This window comes from Hypanus sabinus, chromosome 17, assembly GCF_030144855.1.
Source record: "Hypanus sabinus isolate sHypSab1 chromosome 17, sHypSab1.hap1, whole genome shotgun sequence".
In the NCBI taxonomy this organism is placed as follows: Eukaryota; Metazoa; Chordata; class Chondrichthyes; order Myliobatiformes; family Dasyatidae; genus Hypanus; species Hypanus sabinus.
The window spans coordinates 64,454,773-64,480,613 of NC_082722.1; the positions used below are offsets into that span (position 1 = coordinate 64,454,773).

Genomic DNA, 25,841 nt, shown 5'->3' on the forward strand with positions numbered 1-25,841 from the left:
CAATTACAAACAAGAGAAAATCTGCAGATGCTAGAAATCCAGAGGAACACACACAACATGCTGGAGGAACTCAGCAGGCTAGGCAGCATCTATGGAAAAAAGTACAGTTGATGTTTTGGGTCGAGACTCTTCGGCAGTCCTACTGCTGATAGTCTGCAAAAGAGACTGAGACCCATTCTTTCTGCAATAAACCAGTCCTCCATGCATGCAAAATTAATTTTTCCTTTGCTTTAAATAATAGTTGAATTTTTCATTTAAACTGTCCCATTGATCTAAACCTCAACCATCTACAACGACTTCAAATTTTACACCCCTGCTATGCTTTTTCACAGCCTTCTTAGGATCTGCCAAGCAACTTAATTGAGTCATAATGATTTATCTCTCATTCACATCCATCTCATCAATCAAGGGCAAAAATAAATGGGTTTCTGAAGCATATAATCTCTTATCCTGTGCCGTCCACATTCCTCGCCCCCCCCCCCCTTCAACTACTTCCCACACGTTCTGTTTTCCTATCCTATATCAAAGATTCATTTTATTATCCAAGTACGTATGCAGAATATGCCTCCCATAGTTTTTTCTGTATTCCATGGCTATCTGGAGAAGACAAATATCAGAGTTGTATTGTACATGCATACTTTGACAATAAAATCAACCTTGGAACCTTTGAGATTCATCTTCAGATAGCCATGAACTACAGTAAAAACATAAACATTATTGAAAAAAAAGACATCAAAACCCTTGCCCTACATGCAAAGAAAAAGAAACAAAAACTCGCAAACCCCAAACCTCCCCCATCCTCTCCCTCACACAAAAGCTAACAGATTGCCCACCTGGAAAATAGCTGCTAAAACATCACACCCCAAACTACCCCCAACCTCCTCCCTCACAAAAGAAACTAACATATCACCAACTAGGGGTAAAAAACATAAGTCTAAATGCTACCAGTTCTCCTTCCATGAGTCTCCTTCTTAAAGTCTATTCAGAATTCAGTTCCTGCACTGTTGTGTCCTGATACTCAGCCATATCTGGAGAAAAGTATCATACCTTAAGATCTGCACTGACTGCCCTTGATTATGCCATGGGTTTCCAATGTTCACCCCTAAATTATCTGAGGCTCTTTGGCCTAGATTAATCCAATTTTATTTTTACTCACTCCCTTTTTCTATCCCTATATATAATAGCTCCCATCCAATCAACCCTCACACTTCACAAATATAAAGAGGCTTACAATATTAAGACCCAAACCCCTGTTACCTCTTCTCTGATTCTTCCAACACCTGGGGTGTGTTGCACCATGACTTGATTTTCCCTTTAGAGTATTGCTAATTATAGTTATCTTTAACTGTTCAATGTTAGCTATATTCTCAATTCTACAAATTGCAATGTGAAATATTTGCTCTGGATGCTTCCTTTATTTTTGTCCTACACAGCTATTCACTCTTTAAGCTCCATTAACCCTTCAATCAAATGTTTATATCTTTGATATTTCTTTCTATATGAAGTGCTATCTTTTTCTCTGTTCCATGAAAATCTTTGAACCTCCTTTATTTCCCCTCTCAACTTTTCCCTCTATTTCACATTATATCCAGCCTTGTTCACCCTAGCTCTTCAGACCCCTCTTAAACAATGATTTAATCTCTCTATTCCTTTTGCAAAAAAGACAGTGAAATCCAGGAAGATCTGAAAAATAATTTCCCTGAGGTCTTAAAGAACCTACAATATGATATGTGGAATTGCCAGATATTAAATGTCTTTTTGCACCAAGGAATTAACTTGGTGACCTTAATCAACAGCAAGAATCCCATTAGTCGAAGTTAATAAATTCATAAAATAGAATTATTTTGATCAACTTTTCTGGAGTTAAAATAACAGCTTGGACTTTAACATCCAGCCAGTATTGTATTTAACTCTTCAGACATTATGCTTCCTGTTTACTCTTTTCCATAGATGCTGCCTGGCCTGCTGAGTTCCTCCACCATTTTGTGTGAATTACTTTGATCTTCAGCATCTGCAGACTTTCTCTTGTTTGTCAAGTTTGGGGTCAAAACCCTGGAGCTGGACCTTCAAATCTTACATGCTATTCTATTACAAGTAAAAGCAGAGTATTTTCTGGAAATTTTCAGAGCAAAAGTTTAATCAGCCTCTCCAGATAAATCTGTAGGGTGGAAATGCAGTCCCTGTTTTACTAGTGTGCAGGTATATACTATTTCTGGAACTTAGCTCCATGGAATTCAATGTGGACGTGTAACTAGATCATTCTGTCACACATGAGTGGATACAGTCTCTCTCCCCCACAACACCCACTCTTCCCGAACTTCACTGCACCCATTGGTCCCAACACTACACTTCTTTCCATCTCTTGTCTCTCGTCACCTTCCTACATAATCCCTTCCACAACTCCGTTCCCCGTCCCACTCCTTGATCTTCCCCTTGACCCCCAATGTTACATACCCTTCCAACACCATCACACCCCTCTTTTCATGCTCCCTCTATCCTCACCTCACCCTAAATCCTCCAACCAATTTCCTCCTTCAATGCCCCCTGCTTCCCCTCATATCCCTTCCCCCCCAAAACCAACAGCCCATCCAGTGGAAAATGGCCAATAGTTCAGCCATTGTGTTGAGCTGATTTTACTGATAATTACAGCAACACAACAATAGCTTTTTTGGGGATAAACTGTTCTTTGTTGAGATTTGGAACACCAAATAGCAGTTCTGCCCAGGAAGAGTCCTTCTCTCTTTTTGCCACTACCATCAGGAAGAAGATACAAGAGTCTTAGGTCCTACACCACCAGATTCTGGAACAACCATCAGGCTGTTGAACCAGTATGGATAATTTAACTCACCTTAACATGGAAATGGCTCCACAACCTATAGATTCACTTTTAAGGATTGTACAACTCAGTAATGCTTATTTGCAAATTTTATTATTTGCACAATTTGTCTTCTTTCACACGTTGGTTTGTCAGTCTTTGTCTATGTATGGTTTTTCATAGATTCTATTACATTCTGACTGGCTGCATCTCTGTCTGGTACGGGGGGTGAGGGTGGGCTACTGCACAGGATCAACTTAATTTGCAGGAAGTTGTAGAGTTAGTCAGCTCCATTATGGGCACTGGCCTCCATACTATCCAAGACATCTTCAAAAAGCGGTGCCTCAGGTAGGTGGTCTCCATCATTAAAGACTCCCACCACCCTGGACATGCCCTCTTCTCACTGTCACCATCAGGGAGGAGGTACAGGAGCCTGAAGGTGCACACTCAACGATTCAGCAATAGCTTCCTCCCCTCAACCAACAGATTTCTAAATAGACATTGAACCTATGAACACTACCTCACTATTTTTTTATTTATTTCTGTATTTGCACTACCTATTTTAACTTAACTATTTGATATATATGTTTAATATACATATATTTACTGTAATTCTTTTTTTTTCTATATTTATAATGTACTGCTGCCATAAAATTAACAAATGTCATGACGTATGCCAGCGACACTAAACCTGATTTTGATTCTATTTTTTCCTGTGAATGCCTGCAGGAAAACGAATTTCAAAGCAGTAAGTGATGACAGACATACTTTGATAATAAACTTACTTTGAGCTTTTTGAGTGGAAAGGTACGTGGAGCCATTCCTTAAAATGAGTTTGGCCTCCCAGTCAATGCTCAAAAGCCACTTAAAGGTTTGGTAGTGCGGCGCAGAGTTCACACGTGGAGGTCTGTGTTTTGATCAATGCCAATGAGCAGTTAGAGCCACCCACCCTCCAACTGAAACAATTTCACTCATTTGTGGTCAGGCTTTATCTGCGGCAGATGAACAGAATGCAATCTCACTCCCCACCCTGTGGAAGTGGTGATTTGTGCAACGCGGGAGGCAGCCCAACAGAAAAGGGGAGAGCTCCAGACCCAGTTAACAACATTGTTCTTTCAGTCTGTTTAAAGAAAAGCAGCTCGATGTTCAGCAAGTATTAAACAAGGTTACAATATTTAACATGGGATCTGTGTCATTTTTCTATAAGAATAAATCAACCAGTAGTCTCTGTAACTCTTTATAGTGTGTCCTAACTGTTGCCTTGCAGCATTTCCTGTACAGGTGCAGACTTACATAACAAACTTAGCCTCACTGCCATGTCCAAATTCAAGCCTGCGTCCAAAACTTTCTTCACTCAAAATCCTCTCTATTTACTCGATCAATGTGAAATCCATGAGAATAAATAAAGAATTAATTGGGGTTTTTTTTAGCTGAAACTTTAATCAAATCGAAATCAGGTTTCAAATCGCTGACCTCACGAAATTTGGTGTTTTGTGGCGGCAGTACAATGCAATACATGAAAATACTAACAGTTACAATAAAAATATATTGTATATAAAATGTTTTAATAAAATACGTAGTGCAAAAAGAGAGCAAAAGTAGTGAGGCAGTATTTATGGGTTCAGTGGCCATTCGTAAATCTGATGGCAGAGGCGAAGAAGCTGCTCCTGAATCATGAGTTTTCAGGCTCCTGTACCTCCTTCCTGATAGTAGCAATGAGAAGAGGGCATGACCTGGATGATGGGGGTCCTTCATGATGGATACCACCTCTTTGAGGCATCACCTTTTGAAGATGTCCTGGATTCTGTAGAACCTGGTGTTCATGATGGAGCTGACAGAGTTTACAAACATCTGCAGCTTTATCCGATCCTGTGCAGTGGCCCCTCCATACCAGGTGGTAATCTTGTACCCCCTCTCTGATGGTAGTATTAGTAAGAAGAGAGCACGGCCTGGGTGATAAGGGTCCTTAATGATGGTCATTCTATTGTACTCAGGAAAATGTATGAAACTAAATAAATGTAATATGAACCCAAATCTTCTGTTTTGCAATTTATCTCTGGATTGTGACTCAAAATGCCCAAAATAAGATCAGAAGAAATAAACCATCTGGTCCATTTAGCCCGGGAGCTGCTCTGCCATTCAATAAGATCATGGCTGATCTAGCTGGGGGTTCAGCAACATCTACCTGCTTTTTCCTCACAACCTTATATGCAATTACCTATCTAACTGTATCTTAAATATTTTTAAGAAAGTAGCCACTACTGCTTGCCTGGCCAGAGAATTCCACAGATTTAAAGATGGCACCATCTTTTAGATATGAAATACTGCCACTAAGGCAATCAGCTCAGATGGTTAACCATTCTACTTTCAAACACTTTGTAGCTGCAATGTCAGCAGTTCAGGAACTTTAGCAGAGGTCATCAGGGTGAGGTAGAACTCATTATGCAGACATGTGCTTAGTGACCCAAGGACACAATGCAAATAAAAAATCACTTTGTTTACGGCATACCCTGTCGCAAAGAAGCTCCTTCACCAGCAGAAGCTGAGTAGTGCACAAAGTGCAATGTGTGCTTTGTTTTAAGTCACACAGATCCTCATTTTACACTTGAGGTTTGGACTCTTGATTGCATGCTTCGTGCTGGAAAGATTGCGCATGCAGTCCCAGATAGATATTCACACTTATAACAATTGTGAAATCCAACAAAAAAAACCACACGTCTGCAGAAAAAGGTCACTTCTGTAAAAGCTGCGTAGGTCTTCCTTTCTGCGGTATTTCCTCTAGACAACTGACTGCAAAGATGAATAGAGTCTTGCACTGACCAGAAAATCGTTTCTTGTAAATAGAAACATTAGTTCTCTATAATCTTATTTAATGAGCTAAATCCAAATTTTACTTTTAATCCAATGATTGATTATAATATTCAACAATGGTGCAAGTTGTTTAAGGGTTTATGTTTGTTGAAAGGAGCCACAAAAAGCCCCTCATGAGAAGATTTATTAAAATTTGTCATTACAATTATTATCAACACAAAATATCCAGTGCATTAGGAGGGGTGGAAGGTAGAATCGCTATTACAGCTTAAAGTTTAGGATCAAGAGAAAACGATAAATGTTGTCACCTCTGGAAAATGCTTATTGCTCCCAACTTTTAGAAAAATCCTAAAACTTTAAAACCAGATTAAGATAAAGAAAGCAAAAGATTAGAAGATCAATTCAGGAGTCCACACCAACACTGGTGGAAATACAGAGCGGATTAATGCAGGATAATACCTGAATTCCAAGAATTAAATTATCAACAAAGTTTACACAAGTTGTGGTTATATACCCTGGAAAGTAAAATAAAGATTTAAATCAGTGATAGTAAAGCTGATTCTGATTCTGACTTTGAGATATGAAGCAGGACTGCAAAGAAATTGAAATCTGGACCAGCTGGAAAAATAGGCTGAAAAATGACAAATACAATTTACTGCAGACAAGTGTGAGGTGTTGCACTTTGGGAGGACAAACCAGAGTAGAATTTACATGGTGGGCAGTAGGGCACTGAGGAGTGCAGTAGAGCAGAGTGATCTGGGAATACAGGTCCATAATTCCTTGAAAGTGGCATCACAAATACATATGGTTGCAAAGAGAGCTTTTGGCACATTGGCTTTCATAAATCAAAGGACTGAGAGCAGGAGTGAGGATGTTATATTGTATTGGATGTGGTGAAGCCTAACTTAAGAGTATTATGTACACTTTGGTCACCTATCTACAGAAAGTGTATCAATAAGATTGAAAGAGTACAGAGAAAATTTACAAGGGTATCGTCAAGATTTATTCCATAGAGGGAAGGAGAAGGAGGGGAGATTTGATAGAGGAATACAAAATTATGAGGGGTATAGATTGGGTAAATGTACGCAGGCTTTTCCCACTGAGTTTGGGTGGGATTAGAACTAGAGTTCATGAGCTAAGGGGTAAGGGTGAAATATTTAAGGGAAACCTGAGGGGGAATTTCTTCACTCAGGGGATGGTGACAGTGTGCTACAAGCTGTCAGTGCAAGTGGTGGGATGTGGGTTTGATCTCAACATTTAAGAGAAATTTGGATAGGTACATGGATGGAAGGAGTATCGAGGGCTATGGTCCGGTTGTAGGTCAATGGAACTAGGCAAGATAATAGTTCAGCACAGATTAGATGGACCAAAAGTCCTGTTTCTGTATTGTAATGTTCCGTGACTTCTATGACTCCATGAAATCAGTTCTACTGATTTGTTTGGTGTAAAACTTACAAACAGGCTTTTGAGGATTGAAGCTAAGAAATACTTCTGCAGTCACTCAGGACAGACATTTGAACAAACGGCAGTTGGTACTGGGCCAACTTCTAAATTGGAAGCAACACACACAAAATGCTGGAGGAACTCAGCAGGTCAAGCAGCACCTATGGGTTACTAAATCGACAGATTTCTGTTAACCCAAGGAATTTGCTGTTATGAGCCAAAAGTTTGCCTTCATTCAATGTGTCAAGTTACACTTCAGTCATAGATTAGCCAAATGACCAACTGCTGTTCTTAAGGGAGCATTTAAAAAAATTTTTTAAAGGATCTTGCAATTGCCTAGAGCCCTACATAGAATCGGGACCTCGAGTACCTCATAGCACCATAAAGCAACTCACGGTTATTACAATACACTTGAAGCACAGTCACTGGGGTTTGTGTACTACTAGCTTTGGAATACAGCAAAATAAGAATGATCGGATAATCTGCTTCGGTGAAGCTGGTTGGTGGTGTGGGTATAACAGGAGAATGTACTTCCTTTTCTCTTCTTTGGAGTAATGCCAGGGATCTATGATAAGGTTTCAGGAAATAAAAATAACACTGTGAATAACTGAAAATAAAATATTTATATATTAGATCCAATGCCAACATCTGAATTTCCTGGAATATTAAGAATGAACTTTATTCTATACACCAGACAAGTACTAATGTGCAGAGGGTTGCAGACTTAGATAGCTCCATCATGGACACTAGCCTCCTTAGCATCCAGGACAACTTCAAAAGGCAATGCCTCAGAAAGGTGGCATCCATTATCAAGGAACCCCATCACCCAGTACATGCTCTCTTCTCATCCCTACCATCAGGGAGGAGGTACAGGAGCTGGAAGCTACATACTCAAAATTTTCGGAACAGCTTCTTCTCCCCCACTATCAGATTTCTGAATGGGCAATGAACCAACCCATGAACACTACCTCACTATTTTACACTCAGAATTTATAGCTATATATACAGGGACTTGTAAAAGTATCCAGCCCCTAAACCTTTGTTCACGTAAATATTACAACCAGAGATTTTGATCAATCTAATTGAGAATTTTTATTTGTGAATCACATGCTCCTTTTTTTCACAGTAGAGCCCAAAAAAAGGGAAAACTGTAAAGCATGAAAAACTAAAAACTCATAAACTGAAATTTCAGCAGTTCTGAAGTATTCTTCCCTCTTTGCTCAGTTCTTAATTGAACCACCTCTCACCGCGATTACTGCCAGTAGTCTTTTTTGGATCAGTCTCTATTAGCATTGCACAACAAGGTTAGCCCATTCCTCTTTGCAAAATTGCTCAAGCTGTGCCAAGTAGTTGGGGAGTGGCAGTAGACAGCAAACTTGAGGTCTTGCCAGAAACGTTTGAACAGGTGAAGGCCAGGACTCTGAATGGGCCACACAAGGGCATTAATTTTCTTCATTTGAAGCCACTCCATGGTTGGGCTGGCAGTGTGTTTTGGGTCATTGCCCTGCTGGAAGACAAACTTCCTTCTCAGTTTAAGCTTTCTGGCAGATGCTAGCAGGTTTTTATCCAGGATTTCTCCAGCGTTCATCCTCCCATCAATCCCGACAGATCTCCAGTCGCTGCTGCTGAATAGCATCCCCACAACATGATGTTACATCCACCATACTTTACAGTAGGGATGGAGTTACCTGGCTGATGCACAGTGTTAGATTTACACCACACGTACTGCTTAGTGCTGAAGCCAACTAGTCCCACTTTCATCTCGTCCGACCACAAGACCTTCTTCCACATCTTTACACACTTTGCAAAGTCTTTACGGGCAAGGATGTGTTTTTTTTTAATCCTGGGCTTCTTCCTTTCATAAATACCCCTTTTACTGGAGGGCCTTAGAGATTGTGGAGCCATGAACTTCATCTCCAGATGCAGCCACTGACTTCTGAGTGACTGTTAGTGTCACAATAGCCTCTCTTAACAAGTGCCATTCATCTCTGATGACTAAGTAGAGAGGGCGGCCTGGCTGTGGTTTCATATTTTTTTCTACTTTTCACAATGTACTGCACTGAGCTCCAAGGTGTGTTCAGTACCTATGAGATGATCTTGAACCCTTCCCCAGATTTGTGCTTCTCTATTATCATTTTCTTGACTTGCTTTCAACGCTCTTTTGCCTTCATTTTGTTTGGTCTGTTGAAAATCCACCCTACAATTGGACATTATAGAGAGAGGGAGTATTTATGCAGATGATCCTGCAATTTTCTACATCAACAAATTGGGTAAGTTGGTAAGATTATCGAGAGTGTTGTATCTGAGGGAAGTTAGTATAGTAATTACAAAGGGGATGAATACTTCTCCAGCCTCACAATTTTAGTTTTAAATTTTTGGTGAATTGTTGACAGGTTTTGGAATTTTTCTTTTGATTTGACATGGTGCACAATAGTTTGTAGATTAGCTCAAAAATCCTAATTCAGTGTCCTTTAAACTTAGAAAATGAGACAATAAAATGTGAAAATACTTGTGGAGCTGAACACTTCTTCACTCATTAGTTCAACAGCCATTTTCTGCCTTTAAGTTACACTACAGGGAAAGCTATTTCATAAACATCTTGCCACTCTCCACAAATGAGCACACATGACTGGTGAAGAGGAACATCACAATGACTTTCTTTCGGTAGCATGTAAATATGGTCAATCGAGAACAATATTTGGTGGGTGGGGGCTTATCACGGGGAAGTACTTTCCATCCAAGATGCTCCTCTTCATCAAAGAAATTATTTCACGATTTCCACTGGGAAAAAGCAAGAAAATCCTCCTTTTCGTAGTGAGAATATGTTGGAGATCCCCATTAGAAAGAATGGTCAGCTGTAGGAAATATCCATTATACTGGGCTAGTTTTGGTTATAAAGTGCTGACAATTCCTACTTCTTAAAACTGCTGCTTCAGTAACTGTTCCCAAGGTAAATTAGCAAATGGTGTGACCTCTGTAATCTGCAGCTTTATCATTGATCAAGCTCCAGGCCTTTGCAAGGTTACACACATCCAACTTAATGGCATTCATACATACAAACAAGCACCCATAATGTTACTAAATTATTACTAAACAGCATTAATTTCAAGAGGACTAGAATATAAAAGCAAGAGTGTAAAATTGAGACTTTATAAAACACAGGTGATGCCTCACTTGGAGTATTCTGAGCAGTTCTGGACCCCTTCTCTTAGAAAGGATGTGCTGAAACTGGACAGGGTTCAAAGGAGGGTCATGAAAAAGATTCCAGGATTGAAAAGCTTGTCACATGAAGTGCGTTTGATGGCTCTGGGCCTGTATTCACTAGAATTCAGAAGGATGAGGGGTGACCTCGTTGAAACCTATCGAATGGTGAAAAGCCTTGATAGAGTGGACGTAGAGAGGATGTTTCCTTTGTGAGAGAGTCTAAGACCAGAGGACACAGCCTCAGAATAGAGGGGCGGCCTTTTAGAGCAGAGAAGAGGATGAATTCCTTTAGCCAGAGAGTAGTGAATCTATGGACTTCTTTGCCACAGGCAGCTGTGGAGGCCAAGTCTTTATGTATATTTAAGGCAGAGTTTGTTAGATTCTTGATCAGTCAAGGCATGAAGAGATATGGGGGGTTGGGAGATAAGGCAGGGGTTTAGGGCTGAGGAGAAAATTGGATCAGCCATGATGAAATGCGGAGCAGACTTGATGGGCCAAATGGCCTAATTCTGCTCCTATATCTTATGGTCTTATTATCTTATGGTCTAAATTCAAAAGTCCGATGTACATACAAAGAAAGAAAGAAGGAAGATTAGAAAGAAAGATTAGCTTTATTTGTCACATGTACATCAAAACACACGGTGGAATGTGCCACTTACGTCAATGACCAACACAGTCCAAGAATGTGTTGGGGGCAGCCCACAAGTGTTGCCATGGTTCCAGTGACAATATAACCTGACCACAACTTAGTAACCCTAACCTGTACTGTATGCCATTTTGGAATGTGGGAGGAAACCAGAACACATAGAGGAAACCCATGCAATCATGAGGAGAAGATACAGACTTCTTACATACAGTGGTGGGAACTGAACCCCAATCATTGGCGCAGTAAAGCGATACGCTAACTGGTATGCTGCCGTAAGCACAAGTAATCTTGTATTCATGTCTGTGATTAGTGTTCTTGTTCATTTAAATAATTCATTACGGGTTATACGTATAAGTACGTAAATTGCATATGTTATTATGGTATCACGTGATATCTGCATGCCTCCCTTAAAGTAAACACAAAGTTAGACTCACATTTTGCACTCCCATATGCTTTCAAGAAGGAGCTAGATAGATATCTGATGGATAGGGGAATCAAGGGATATGGGGACAAGGCAGGGACTGGGTATTGATAGTGAATGGTCAGCCATGATCTCAGAATGGCGGTGCAGACTCGAGGGGCCGAATGGTCTACTTCTGCACCTATTGTCTATTGTCATATCTTCCTCTGAATTAATTCAATGTTTTGAAGTTACAAAGCATAACCACTATGCTCCCATAAACATGAGGAATTCTTCAGATGCTGGAAATCCAAAGCAATGCACACAAAATGCTGAAGGAACTCAGCAGGTCATCCAGGAGTAAACAGTCGACATTTCAGGACAAGACCCCCCTTCAGGAGCCTTCCCCCGCTTTTCTTTCCAGTCATGAAGATGCGTCTCAGTCCAAAACGACTATTTATTCACTTTCTTTTATACTGCCTGACTCACTGAGTTCCCGCAGCGTTTTGTGTCTGTCGCTATACTACCATGCCAGCCTTTGTTTGGCTGTCCGTAAGAAACGTTCATTCTATTAAAATACATCTGCTCCATTAGAATTCTCCATATCTATGTTGACTTCCTTTCATGAGTTCCTGTGTCCCCTTGAGGCCCAAGTCTCCCATATTTCTACAGCACACATTTCACAGAAATTAGAAACCATAGAAAATATACACCAAAGGCCATTCATCCTTTTTATCTCTGCCAGTTAAAAAAGAGTTAACCAATCTAATCCCAATTTCCAGTTTTTTTATCCATATTCCTGCGAGTCATGGCTCTTCAAGTACATGCTCAAGTATTCCTTCAATTAAATAAGAGTTTCTGCCTCCAGTATCCTTTCAGAGAATGAATTCTACCTTCTCCTAATGCTTCTATCATTTAGTTTACCCCTCTGTCATTTGTTTATGACCTCTCTACTGAGGAATGGGATGGTGGGACAGAGATAAGTCTCTACCAAAGGAGGTGTAAGGTGCTTCTTCCCTCCACTAGCCTGCAGATCACCCTTGGGCAAGGTGTGCACCTGCTTAGCCCCCCTCCCTCAATCAAGGTCACATGAAGCCATGGGAGCAGATGGTGGATGGTCGTATGAGCAGCTAGTTCATATCACAAGTCCTGGTTATGTGTCTACTGGCACCAGGCAGACAATCTCTGAAGAGTATTGATAATGGTAGGGGTCACCCATCTTGTAAAGACACTGCTCAGAAGAAGACAATGGCAAACCATTGCTACAGAAAAATTTGCCAAGAACAATCATGGTCATGGAAAGACCATGAACACCCACATCATACGACACAGTACATAATGAATGAACTACCAAGGAAATAACTCCTTCCTATCTATTTATCTAGTTCCCTCATGTTCTCTTTGCTAAATGCCTCTTCATAGACTGAAGCCAAAAGCATCTCACTATGGAAACCATTGGGAGAGATGATATAATAATTAAACAGAGATTCATGTAGGAGCTCAGCATCTGTTTTCCATCTGCATTGCATTCTGTATTGCATGTATGTTACGGTAGGTAGTCACATGGGTGGGGGTGAGGTAAAAGTGAAGAGTTTAGTTACATATCCTGCCTTTGTCTTTAATCAGTTAGAGTTTGGTTAGAGTCAGTTAAAGTAAGAGGCAGCCGTTCTAACTCTAACTGACTCTTGCTGACCACTTAAATTACATTTAAATTTGCTTAATTTCGCTTGAACATTGAAAAAAGCTTAAGAACATTTATTATGTTTATTTTGTTTATATCACTAGTTTTAGTTTCATTAGTTTTATCACTTCAAGATTGTTTCTTTTGCTAGTTGGTTAATAAAGGATCGAATATACAGTATTTCTTCGACTTTGAACCTTATTATTGAATTCAAATGGAAGGCACGTCACACAGGATTAAACCCCCCAATGTCATAGGTCTCAAACGGTGATGCTGGTTTAGACGAGTAGCCGCTACCTTATCTGAAATGCTACAAAAATATTGCAACTCAGTTGAAGAGTTTTACTGAAAACATTAGATTGAAACAATAGCTAATAATTACAAACACTTAACTCATCATGAGGAAATTACAAACCTAATGCAGAATTTATAGAAAACGTGGCAGCCAGGATTGAACATAGATGAAGTTTAAGGAGTGGGGGCATTGGTTTCCAAATAAAAACAAATTTAATGAACACCACCAACTTCTATATACATTAGAATCTGAAGAAATGAGGAAACTTTACTAAAGATTCTCAGTGAGTTTGGTACGATAAATACTACAAAGTTGTTTCTCCTCATGAGAGAATCTAAAGCTACAAGACATAGGTTCAGAATAAAGGGATTGATCAAAGGAATTTCTTAGGAATTCTCAGAATTCTCTTCACAAAGAGATGAGGAGGGTGAGATATGATGATTTCTGGACTGTGCAAGCATCAAGAGCTTTGAAGAACAGTGGAGAATGTGAAGCTGAGGGCAATTTCAGATCAGGCATTGCTCTCTGCAGTGCTGGATTTCCCTAGTGCTCTTCCAATGTACGTATCTTTACATATACTAGAGTGGAATGGAAAAAGTCGCTAATGACCAGCTTCGCAGGAGAAGTTCAGCAAAGGGCACGATTTCTGGATTGGTTCTAATCAGAATGAATAAATTGAAGGCAAAGCTGGTTACTGTTCAGAAGGAAGATGGATGGGCTCCTTAACTAGTGTACTTTACCTGAGTTCAACAGCAGATGTAAACTGAAACAGTGCCATTCCTGGACAGGATTGACTAGTTCTACTACCAGTCCATAGAACATAGAACAATACAGAACTATACAGCCCATTCAGCTCATGATATTGCATTAATCTTTTGACCTACTCGATGATCAATCTAACCCTTCTCTTCCCCAAAGCCCTCCATTATCTTCAGTGCAGTTTGATATTAAGTGATTACAATACCTTCACATGAGGGGGTTCCTTCCTTGACTTACCTCATTAGAAATTCCTCACGGCTATAAATGATTGATACATAATTTGCATATAACTATATATATCATAAAATCGCACATGTGAGAAATCAGAAATGAAAACAAAATTGCTGGGAGCAGTCAGAAGGTCAGGCAGCATCTGTGAATAGAAAAGCAGCCTTTACATTTTGGGTCCAAGACCCTTCATCAGCATGTGGAAAAACATAGAATGTAGAAAATAGCACAGTATTCAGCCATTGATTTCATACCAAGCAATATAAACCTATTCCATAATCAATTTAAAACTTCCCTCCTATACAGTCCATAACCCTCCATTTTTCTTCTATCCAAGTGTCTGTCTAGGAGTGTGTCAAAATGGTTGTTGTTCTGCGTCTAGTGTGGTAATGTAGTGGGTAGTGCTTGTCACTCTCACTTTCAGCTTCCACCACTGGTTAGCAGTCTTGCTCCAACATCTTATGCAATGCTAATAGAGACTGATCCAAAAAGACTACTGGCAGTAATTACGGTGAGAAAAACTGAGCAAAGGGGGATACTGTGCTATGTTCTACATTCTATGTTTTCCAAGTGCTGATGAAGGGTCTTGAATTGATCATAGAGTAGGTTAAAAGGTTAGTGCAATATAATGGGCTGAATGGTCTGTATAGTGCTGTATCAGTCCCTCACCAATTTAGGTGCAAACCATCCCTTTAGGTCCCACCTTCCCTGAATTAAAGCCCAATGATCCATAAATATGATGCTTTCCCTCCTGCACCATCTCCAAAGCCACATATTAAACTGTGTAATCTTTCTATTTTTTGCCTCACGAGGATGTGGCATGGATAGCAATCCTGAGATCACAATCCTGGATGTCCTGTACTGTAACTTACAGCCTAACTCCTTGAATTCACTTTACAGGACTTGTCACCCCTCTTACATATGTCACTGTAAGGTGTGCACAAACACACATCTTGTGCTACTAGCATACAAAGGAATTTAAACTGCACACAAAAGGTTGCCACCCTCTACCTCACTGGCACGTTAAGTATAATTTCATGATCGCACATGATCACATTACAGGGAACACTGGGCTTTAATTCAGGGAAGGTGGGACCTGTACAGAAGGGATGGTTTGCACCTAAATTGGTGAGGGGCTGATATCCTAGCAGGAAGGTTTGCTAGTGCTACATGGGAGGGTTTAAGCTAAAATTGCAAGGGAACGGGAACCAAAGTGCCAGAAAAGATAGTGCAATGGTTGTGGAGAAAGATGTTGGAAAGCCTACACGCAAAGTCAAGAATCAAAAGGCTGAGCATGTTGGAATTGATATTCATTTTTAGGGAACCTTGGTTTTCAAGAGATACTTAGGCCCTGGATGAGAAAAAGAAGGGGTTTCATAATAGGTATAGGCAGGTAGGAACAAATGAAGTACTTGAGAAGCATAGGAAATGCAAGAGAACACTTAAGTAGGAAACCAGGAGGGCTAAAAGGAGGCATTAGTTTGCTCCAGCAAATAAGGTGAAGGAGACTCCTCGGGGTTCCTACAGATGTTAAGAGCAAAAGGATAGCAAGGGACAAAAACAGTCCTTTAGAAGATCAGAATGGTAATCTATGTTTTGGAGCCGAAAGCAATGAGGGAGATCTTAAGTGGATTTTTTGCATCTATGTACTTGGGAGACGGACACAGAGTCCTTTGAAGTGAGGCAAAGGAGCATTAACTGCATGGGTCCTATGCAAATTACAGAGTAAGAGGGGTTTACTACATTGAGGCAAATTAGGGTTGATAAATCTACAGGGCCTGACAATGTGTTCCCTCAGACCCTGTGGGAGGCTGAAGCAGAAATTGCAGGGGCAATGGCAGAGATACTTAAAAAATCCTTGTCATAGCTGAAGTGCTGGAAAATTGGAGGATAGCTAATGTTCTGTTGTTTAAGAAAGGCTCTAAAAAAAGCCAGAAAATTATAGTCTGGCAAGCCTGACATCAGTATTGGGAAAATTACTGGAAGGTATTCTAAGGGATCAGATACATAAGTACCTAGATAGACAGGGACTAATTAGCGACAGGCAGCATGGCTTTGTGCATTGTACGTCATGTTTAACCAATCTTAAAGAGTTTTCTGTGGAAGTTACCAGGAAAGTAGATGAAGACAAGGCAGTGAATGTTGTCTATGTGGACATAAGAAATAATAAATAGGAGCTGGAGTAGGCCATGTGGCCCGTCAAGCCTGCTCTGCCATTCAGTAAGATCGTGGCTGATCTGACCATGGACTCATCTCCATCTACCTGCCTTTTCCCCATAACTGTTAATTCCCCTACTATGCAAAAATCTATCCAACCTTGCCTTAAGTATATTTACTGAGGTAGCTTCCACTGCTTCATTGGGCAGAGAATTCCACAGATTCACCACTCTCTGGGAAAAGCAGTTCCTCCTCATCTCATCCTAAATCTACTCCCCCAAATCTTGAGGCTAGGTCCCCCAGTTCTAGTTTAGGACTTTAGTAAGGCATTTGACAAGGTCCTGCATGGGAGGCTGGTCAAGAAGGTTCTGTCGCTCGGAATTCAGGATGAGGTAGTAAATTGGATTGGGCATTAGCTTTGTGGGAAAAGCCAGAGAGTGGTAGTAGAGGGTTGCCTCTCTGACTGATGGCCTGTGATTAGTGCTGTGCCTGTTGTTGTTGTCATCTGTATCAATGATCTGGATGATAACATGGTTAATTGGATCAGCAAATTTTCAGATGACACCAGAAATAGGGATGTAGTGAACAGTGAGGGAGATTATCAAAGCTTGAGGTGGAATCTGGACCAGCTGGAAAAAAAGGGCTGAAGATGGCAGATGGAATTTAATGTAGACAAGAGTGAAGTATTCCACTTTGGGAGGACCAACCGGGGTAGGTCTCACACAGTGAGTGGTAGAGCACTGAAGAGTGTGATAGAACAGAGGGATCTGAGAATGCAAATCCGTAATTCCTTAAAAGTGGTGTCACAGGTAGATAGGGTCGCAAAGAAAACTTCTGGCACACTACCTTTCATAAAGTGTTGAGTACAGGAGTTCGGATCCTATGTTGAAGCTGTATAAGACATTGATGAGGCCTAATTTGGAGTATTGTGTCCAGTTTTGGTCACCTAACTAGAGGAAAGAAGTAAATAGATTTCTGTTATTTGAGGACCTGAGTTTAGGGAAAGGTTGAACAGGTTCTGACTTTATTCTCTAGAATGCTGAAGACTGAGGGAAGATTTGATAGAAGTATACACAATTATGAGGGGCATAGGGTAAGGGCAAGCAGGCTTTTTTCACTGAGTTTGGGTGAGAATACAACTTGAAGTCCTGGGTTCAAGGGGAAAGGCAAAATTTTTAAGAGGAACATGAGAGGGAACTCCTTCACTTCAAGATGGTGAGAGTGTGGAACGAGCTGTCAGCGCAAGTGATGGATGCAGGGTTAATTTCAATATTTAATAGAACTTCGGATAGGTACATGCATAGGAGGGCTATGGTCAGGGTGCAAGCTGATTAATGGTTCAGCATGGACTAGATGGGCTGATGGGTCTTTTTCTGTGTTGCAATGTTCTATGACCATCCCTAAAGCTTTCAAACAAAAAAATTAAGTTGTTTCCCCAATTCTGACAAAGGGCCTTGATCTGAAACATCAACTGTCTCTACAGACATTGCTTGGCCTGCTCATTTTTGGTTTTTACATTAGAAATGTACCTTTAGGTTGTCCTAATTCTTGGATCATCCCCACTTCCCACCTACTCTGTTCAAATGTTATAGAGACTTTGCCTGAATGACCTTCTCCCCAGAAAGAAACTACAATCACAAGATACTGAATCATTCCCCTTTGGGGTAAGTGTTTAAATATTGTGAAACTACGTTGGAGCTAACTTTCATTTGCTGTGTACCTCCCATGTTTTCTGTTCTGATTTCTGGTTTCCAGTGTCTGCTGATTTTAGTCACTTTTATAGACTTGATTTCAGCAACACTGAGGACAGAGAATAAGGGAAAAGTTGGTGCATGGTGCACCTGAAGCATCCCAGGAGCAAAGAAGAAAATGTTAAGAGGTGACAATGATGGTTACTAACAGAGATCACTGACAGGAGCCTGTCAAAAGCCCAAATTGACTCACCTCCCTGGGGAAAATAATACCTCAACCCTGTGAAACACCAGAAACTCTATTTGTGGGTCTTTCAATACCAATATTCATTCATTCTCTTCAGAAATGAAACTAGAAACTGAAGTTACTGGAGAGGAGAGATGAGGTATTTCCCAAAATCACTGCAAGGTATACATTTGTGCCAAGGATTTGTTCAATTAAAGAGCAAAATTGGGTCTGCAGTAAAGTATATCATTCATTGCACTTTTAGCCTTTGAGGGAATTAATACTTACAGATTCTGGTTTGAGGAATCAGATGCAGGAATGCAGAGATACCTCATGTCCTGCCAGAAAGAAAGAAGCACATCATTAGTGGAGGGCCAGTGAGAACTCAACCTCTCTGCCTGCCTTCTAAACATTAGGTAGAGGGCTCCTTCCTTGACATAACTCATTAGATAGCAACTCCTCAACAATCTGCTGAAGGAACTCAGTGGGCCGGGCAGTGGCTGTGGAAATCTGGTCGAAAAGCTGCATCAGAACTTTCAATTGACAATGCTTTTTCCCCTAAATGCCACTCAAATAGTTGAGGTCCTCCAGCAGATCAAGTGTTGCTCCACGTTCCTGCATCCACAGGGTCTCCAAGTCCGTAATACAACTATTTTTCATAACTATCTCACTGTCCTCACCATAACTATTCTCCGTTGATTCCAATATTGCGGAAAACCAGATGGCAGGTTAACATCAGCAGTGCACCCAGTCCATAAGATATAGGGGCAAAATTATGCCACTCAGCCATTGAATCTACTCCAATATTTGATCATCAGTGATTTATTTTCCCTCTCAAGTCCATTTTCCCATCTTCTCCCCATAATCTTTGACTCCTTTACTAACCAAGAAACTATCTCTCTCTGCTTTAAATATATGCAACAGCTTGGCCTCTACAGCTGTCTGTGGCAATTAATTCCACAGAAACCCAGCTAGTCGATTGGTTTAAAATTGTCTTCATTTCTAAATTTCATTATGGTGTCTGTCACTTTTAAGGCAGGGAACGTGCTCCATTAAACATGTTTTAGTAATCCCGCTGTGTACTAAAGCCATCTGCAAACAGTCCATGAGGTAAGTGGGATTCTATTATTTGCATATTTTGCTATATTTATCATGCAAAGAGCTGAACATTATTGTTACTTCTATTTTTCTTACAATTATTTGTGGCCTTGTGGAGAGCTGCAGCTCAGGACAGTGTGTTCATGCCAATCTGCAAAATGTTAGAATGCCACAAACTTCTGATGACACGTGCCAGTTTTTTTTAATGTATCATTGCCTTTGTTAAGTTAGCGGTGAAAAAAGCATTCCATCGAAGCATTATGTAGCCGTGGTCTCTGGCAGTGGTCCCAGAACTTTGCTCTTCCTACGCCCTTGTTCCCAGCAGAGACAATATCGATAAGTTCATAAGACACAGGAGCAGTATGAGGTTGGATGGCCTGTTGTGCCTACTCTGCCATTCAATCAAGGTTGATTTTTATTTTCCATCCCATTCCCTTGAATTTCCCTGTAACCCTTACTCCCTTTCTGTATATGCACATTCCAACGAGACAGGGAAGTTATGATAGGGTACAGAAACTGTGGTGTACAAAGGCTGTAATAAATCTAGTCAAAAAGAACAGAAAAGCTTACAAAAGGTTCAGAGAACTAGGTAATGTACATTAGGAGAGCCAGAAGGGGCCAAGAGAAGGCCTTGGCAGGCAGAATTAAGGAAAACCCCAAGGCATTCTACAAGTATGTGAAGAGCAAAAGGATAAGACGTGAAAGAATAGGACCTATCAAGTGTGACAGTGGGAAAGTGTGTATGGAACCGGAGGAAATAGCAGAGGTACTTAATGAATACTTTACTGGAGGAAAAGAATGTTAGTGATTGTAGTGATGACTTGCAGCAGACTGAAAAGCTTGAGCATGTAGATATTAAGAAAGGGGATGTGCTGGAGCTTTTGGAAAGCATCAAGTTGGTTAAGTTGCTGGGACCGGACAAAATATACCCCAGGTTACAGTGGGAGGCAAGGGAGGAGATTGCTGAGCCTCTGGCGATGATCTTTGCATCACCATTGGGGACTGGAGAGGTTCCGGAGGATTGGAGGGTTGTGGATATTGTTCCTTTATTCAAGAAAAGGAATAGAGATAGCCCAGGAAATTATAGACCAGTGAGTCTTACCTCAGTGGTTGGTAAGTTGATGGAGAAGATCCTGAGAGGCAGGATTTATGAACATTTGGAGAGGTATAATATGATTAGGAGTTGTCAGCATGGCTTTGTAAAGGGCAGGTCATGCCTTACGATCCTGATTGAATTTTTTGAGGATGTGACTAAACACATTGATGAAGAAAGAGCAGTAGATGTAGTGTACATGGATTTCAGCAAAGCATTTGATAAGGTACCCCATGCAAGGCTTACTGAAAAGGTAAGGAAGCATGGGAGCCAAAGGGACATTGCTTTGTGGATCCAGAACTGGCTTGCCCACGAAGGCAAAGAGTGGTTGTAGACAGGTCATATTCTGCATGGAGGTCAGTCACCAGTGGAATACTTCAGGGATCTGTTTTGGGACCCTTACTCTTTGTGATTTTTATAAATGACCTTGATGAGGAAGTGGAGGGATGGGTTAGTAAGTTTGCTGATGACACAAAGGTTGGAGGCGTTATGGATAGTGTGGAGGGCTGTCAGAGGTTACACGGGGACATTGATAGGATGCAAAACTGGGCTGAGAAGTGGCAGATGGAGTTCAACCCAGATAAGTGTGCAGTGGTTCATTTTGGTAGGTCAAATATGATGGCAGAATTTAATATTAATGGTAAGACTCTTGGCAGTGTGGAGGATCAGAGGGATCTTGGGGTCCAAGTCCATAGGACACTCAAAGCAGCTGTGCAGGTTGACTCTGTGGTTAAGAAAGCATATGGTGTATTGGCCTTCATCAATCATGGAATTCAATTTAGGAGCCAAGAGGTAATGTTGCAGCTGTATCAGACCCCACTTGGAGTACTGTGCTCAGTTCTGGTCACGTCACTACAGGAAAGATGTAGAAGCCATAGAAAGGCTGCAGAGAAGATTTACAAGGATGTTACCTGGTTTGGGGAGCATGCCTTATGAGAATAGGTTGAGTGAACTTGGCCTTTTCTCCCTGGAGCGAAGGAGAATGAGAGGTGACCTGTTAGAGGTATACAAGATGATGAGAGGCATTGATCATGTGGATAGTCAGAGGCTTTTTTCCCAGGGCTGAAATGGTTGCCACAAGAGGACACAGGTTTAAGGTGCTGGGGAGTAGGTACAGAGGAGATGTCAGGGGTAAGTTTTTTACTCAGAGAGTGGTGAGTGCATGGAATGGGCTGCCGGCAACAGTGGTGGAGGCAGATACGATAGGGTCTTTTAAGAGGCTTTTGGATAGGTACATGAAGCTTAGTAAAATAGAGGGCTATAGGCAAGCCTAGTAATTTCTAAGGTAGGGACATGTTCAGCACAACTTTGTGGGCCAAAGGACCTGTATTGTGCTGTAGGTTTTCTATGTTTCTATGTTTATCAATCAAGAACCAATTCATCTCTGCTTCAAATACACCAAATGACTTGGCCTCTGCATGGCCCTCTGCAACAACAAATCCCACAGAATCACTATCTTCTGGCTGAAGAAATGATTCCTCATCTCAGTTTTAATGGAGAGCCCTTTGATTCTGGGCTGTGCCTTCAGATCCTAGACCCGCTTTCTAATGGAAACATCTTCTTCATGTCCACTCTATCCAGTAATTGGTACATTTCAATAAGATACCCCCTCATCCTTCTGAACTCCAGTGAGCACAGGCCCACAGACATCAAATTCTCCTCATATGTTAAGCCTTTCATTCCCAGAATCATTCTTGTGAACTTCTTTGGGACCCTCTCCAGGGCTGGCACATCTTTCTAAAGGGACCAAAATCTGTCTTCAGAGCGTAGTATGGCATCTAATCAAAATAAGAGAGTATCTGCAGATGCTGGTACTTCAAGCAAAATGCTGGAGAAACTCAGCAGGCAAGCTAGCATCTATGGAAAAAAACACAGTCGACGTTTTGGGCCGAGACTCTGCCGAAGGGTTGACTACTTTTTTCCCCATATATGCTGCCTAGCCTACTGAGTTCCTCCAGCATTTTGTGTGTGTTGCTTGGTGTGGCATCTGCTCACCCCAAGGCCACAGTAAATTGGAGAGGGTTGTATACACAGCTAGGTCCATCACAATAACCACAGAGTCCTCTCCATGGACTCTGTCTACACATCCCATTGCAGTAAGTCACAATATGGGAGTGACTGATTGCAGTCTCAACCTTTCTTCCCTGCAGGATTGGGGTAACTTTACCAACCCTTCAGGCTAAGTCTGGACAACAGATTGATGGAGTGGATTTCTTCTGTATGTAACATTTACATTTACAAGTAGTATGCTTAGTGCCATCTTGAGAAATCTTGTCCATCAACTTCTCCAAGAACTTAAGCAAGGTGCATGGCTCACCACAATTCTGATTTTCCAGTGTTTGAAACAATGGAAAATTCCCATTGTGTGAAAGCCAGCATTGCAACTTCATAAGTACAAGAGATTCTGGAGAAGCTGGAAATCAAGAGTAACGCACAAAATGCTGGAGGAATTCAGAATGTCAGGCAGAATCTATGCAGAGGAATGAACAGTCAACATTATGGGCTGAGACCCTTCATCAGGAACAGTTGAGTGAAGGTGGTAGCGGGACCTACACTATAATGTGTCCTCAATAAAGAATTTATTTATTGAGCGAGTACAGAGTAGGCCCTACCATTCCTTTGAACCATACTGCCCAGCAATCCTCCTGCCCTTCGCCCTTAGTCCAAGGATAACCATGGGACAACTTACAATGACCAATTAACCTACCAGCTGGTGTGCCTTTGAACTATGGGAGGAAACCAGAGCACCTGGGTCATGGGAAGAATGTACAAACTCCTTATGGGCAGTGGCAGGAATTGAACCTAGGTCATCGGTACCGTAAAGCACTGTGCTAACCACTATGCTACCTTACTGCTCCAATTTTTAGTGAACGTAACTATTCTTGTATGGTGGTCTTTTGCCCCGGTAGCTTAGTTATGCCTGAGCCTTTTAGAACCTTGATAAGATCGTGGAGAGTCACCAAGCTGGCAATAATTCATGGAGTCTGCACTTGAATGAAATGAATGGTATGATTGTTTGACCAAATTCTTATTACCCCAAGCAAAAGGAGAGCAGATCAGAAGCAGAACCTCAGGACTTAATGTAAAAAGCTGATGTAAATTGAAAGATGATTATGCTATGTAGCATGTTCCTAGAGTGAGCAAATTAATTCCAGCTTGGCTATTTTATGTCAGCATCTGGATTTGGATGCATAACTAAACTTTCATCATATTCTGTAGTTGCATAAGTTTATGTAGAAATCCAATTATCAAAATGAGGAACTCACATTTATATTAATGCTAATATGATATTCTTTATCTGGGAACATTTTCAGAAGATTTAAGGGGTAATTCCAAAATCCCACACAGTCACACTTTAAGAGCATGCAGAGTCAAGATTTGAGAAAGTACCTCCTTGCTTACAGATCAAGAGCTGGAAAGGGTGGATTTACCCAAACATCTCTTTTCATAATTGACATGGATGCAGTGGGTCAAACGACCTCTTCCTGTGCTCTAAATTTCTAGGATTCGCACCACACAATTGTCTGGTGATGATCCCCTTCAACAGGGGAAAGTACAACCACTATCATCGCCAAGTTCCCCCATTCTCAACATCCTGGAAGTTAGTCCTGACCAGAAATCTAACTTGACCAGCACACCAATACAGTAGTGATAAGTGCTGGCCAAAAGTGGTCCTGTTCCAAGAAACTCCCCACCTGATATCCCAATACATTTTCCACCATGTATGTAACACATCAGGAAAACTGATGTAGGTAACTGCAGCCATGACAACAAAACAGCCCCAAGACATCCAAATTGATTAAGATTCTATCTATTGTACTATTGTACTGTGTAAAAGTGCCGAAGCAAAAGTTTGCATGGTCAGTACTTAGTGACATCTCCTTTGGCAAGTATCACAGCTTGTAAGCGCTTCCTGTAACCAGCTAAGATTCTTTCAATTCTTGTTTGGGGGATTTTCTTCCTTGCAAAAGATTCTTGGGCCGTCTTGTATGCATTGCTCTTTTGAGGTCTATCCGCAGGTTTTCAATAATGTTTAGGTCAGAGGATTATGAGGGCCATGGCAAAACCTTCAGCTTGCGCCTCTTGAGGTAGTCCATTGTGGATCTTGAGGTGTGTTTAGGATCATTATCCTGCTGTAGGAGCCATCCTCTTTTCATCTTCAGCTTTTTTACAGACAGTGTGATGTTTGCTTCCAGAATTTGGTGGTATTTAATTGAATTCATTCTTCCCTCTACCAGTGAAATGTTCCCTGTGCCACTGGCTGCAACACAAGCCCAAAGCATGATCAATCCACCCCCCATGCTTAACAGTTGGAGAGGTGTTATTTTCAAGAAATTCTGCATCCTTTTTTCTCATTGCATCTAAGAAGTTCGAATTTCACTTCGTCAGTCCACAGGACTTGTTTGCAAAATGCATCAGGGTTGTTTAGATGTTCCTTTGCAAATTTCTGACGCTGAATTTTGAGGTGAGGATGCAGGAAAGGTTTTCTTCTGATGACTCTTCCATGAAGGTCACATATGTGCAGGTTTCGCTGCACAGTAGAACAGTGCATCACCACTCCAGAGTCTGCTAAATCTTTCTGAAGGTCTTTTGCAGTCAAACGGGGGTTTTGATTTGCTTTTCTAACAATCCTACAAGCAGTTCTCTCGGAAAGTTTTCTTGGTCTTCCAGACCTCAACATGACCTCCACCGTTCCTGTTAACTGCCATTTCTTAATTACATTACAACCTGAGGAAACGACTACCTGAAAATGCTTTGCTATCTTATAGCCTTCTCCTGCTTTGTGGGCATCATTTATTTTAATTTTCAGAGTGCTAGGCAGCTGCTTAGAGGAGCCCATGGCTGCTGATTATTGGGACATGGTTTGAGGAGTCAGGGTATTTATAAAGCTTTGAAATTGGCATCACCTGGCCTTTCCTAACGATGACTGTGAACAAGCCATAGCCCTAACAAGCTAATTAAAGTCTGAGACCTTGGTAAAATTTATCTGAGAGCTCAAATCTCTTGGGGTGCTCAAACATTTGCATGCCACATAATGTATACAACTATATATATAATATAATATAATAATTAAGTTAAAATAAGTAGCACAAAAAAATGGCAAGGCTGGACACCATGGCAGGAGTGTCAGGGAGAGGGTTGGCATGAGTGCAGATATACACAGCCCTGAGACTCTAGGCAATGTCATTTAATTCCAAACAATTGCTTTATTGCCAATTACAAAATTCTGCTTCTATGTCTTAAGGTACTATGGTCTTATAAAACCTCAGCATTACTTCCCTGCTCTTGTACTC

At 41.0% G+C, this 25,841-nt stretch overlaps 1 protein-coding gene across 1 annotated transcript in view; it reads right to left on the reverse strand.

Annotated features, from left to right (window-relative positions):
- dusp22a (dual specificity phosphatase 22a) overlaps positions 1-25,841 on the reverse strand; it is a 195,937-nt gene that overhangs the window by 61,990 nt on the left and 108,106 nt on the right. Inside the window, exon 5 of the mRNA XM_059993200.1 lies at positions 18,645-18,694. Within this exon, the coding sequence (XP_059849183.1) occupies positions 18,645-18,694 (50 nt within the window). The remainder of the gene's footprint in view (positions 1-18,644; positions 18,695-25,841) is intronic.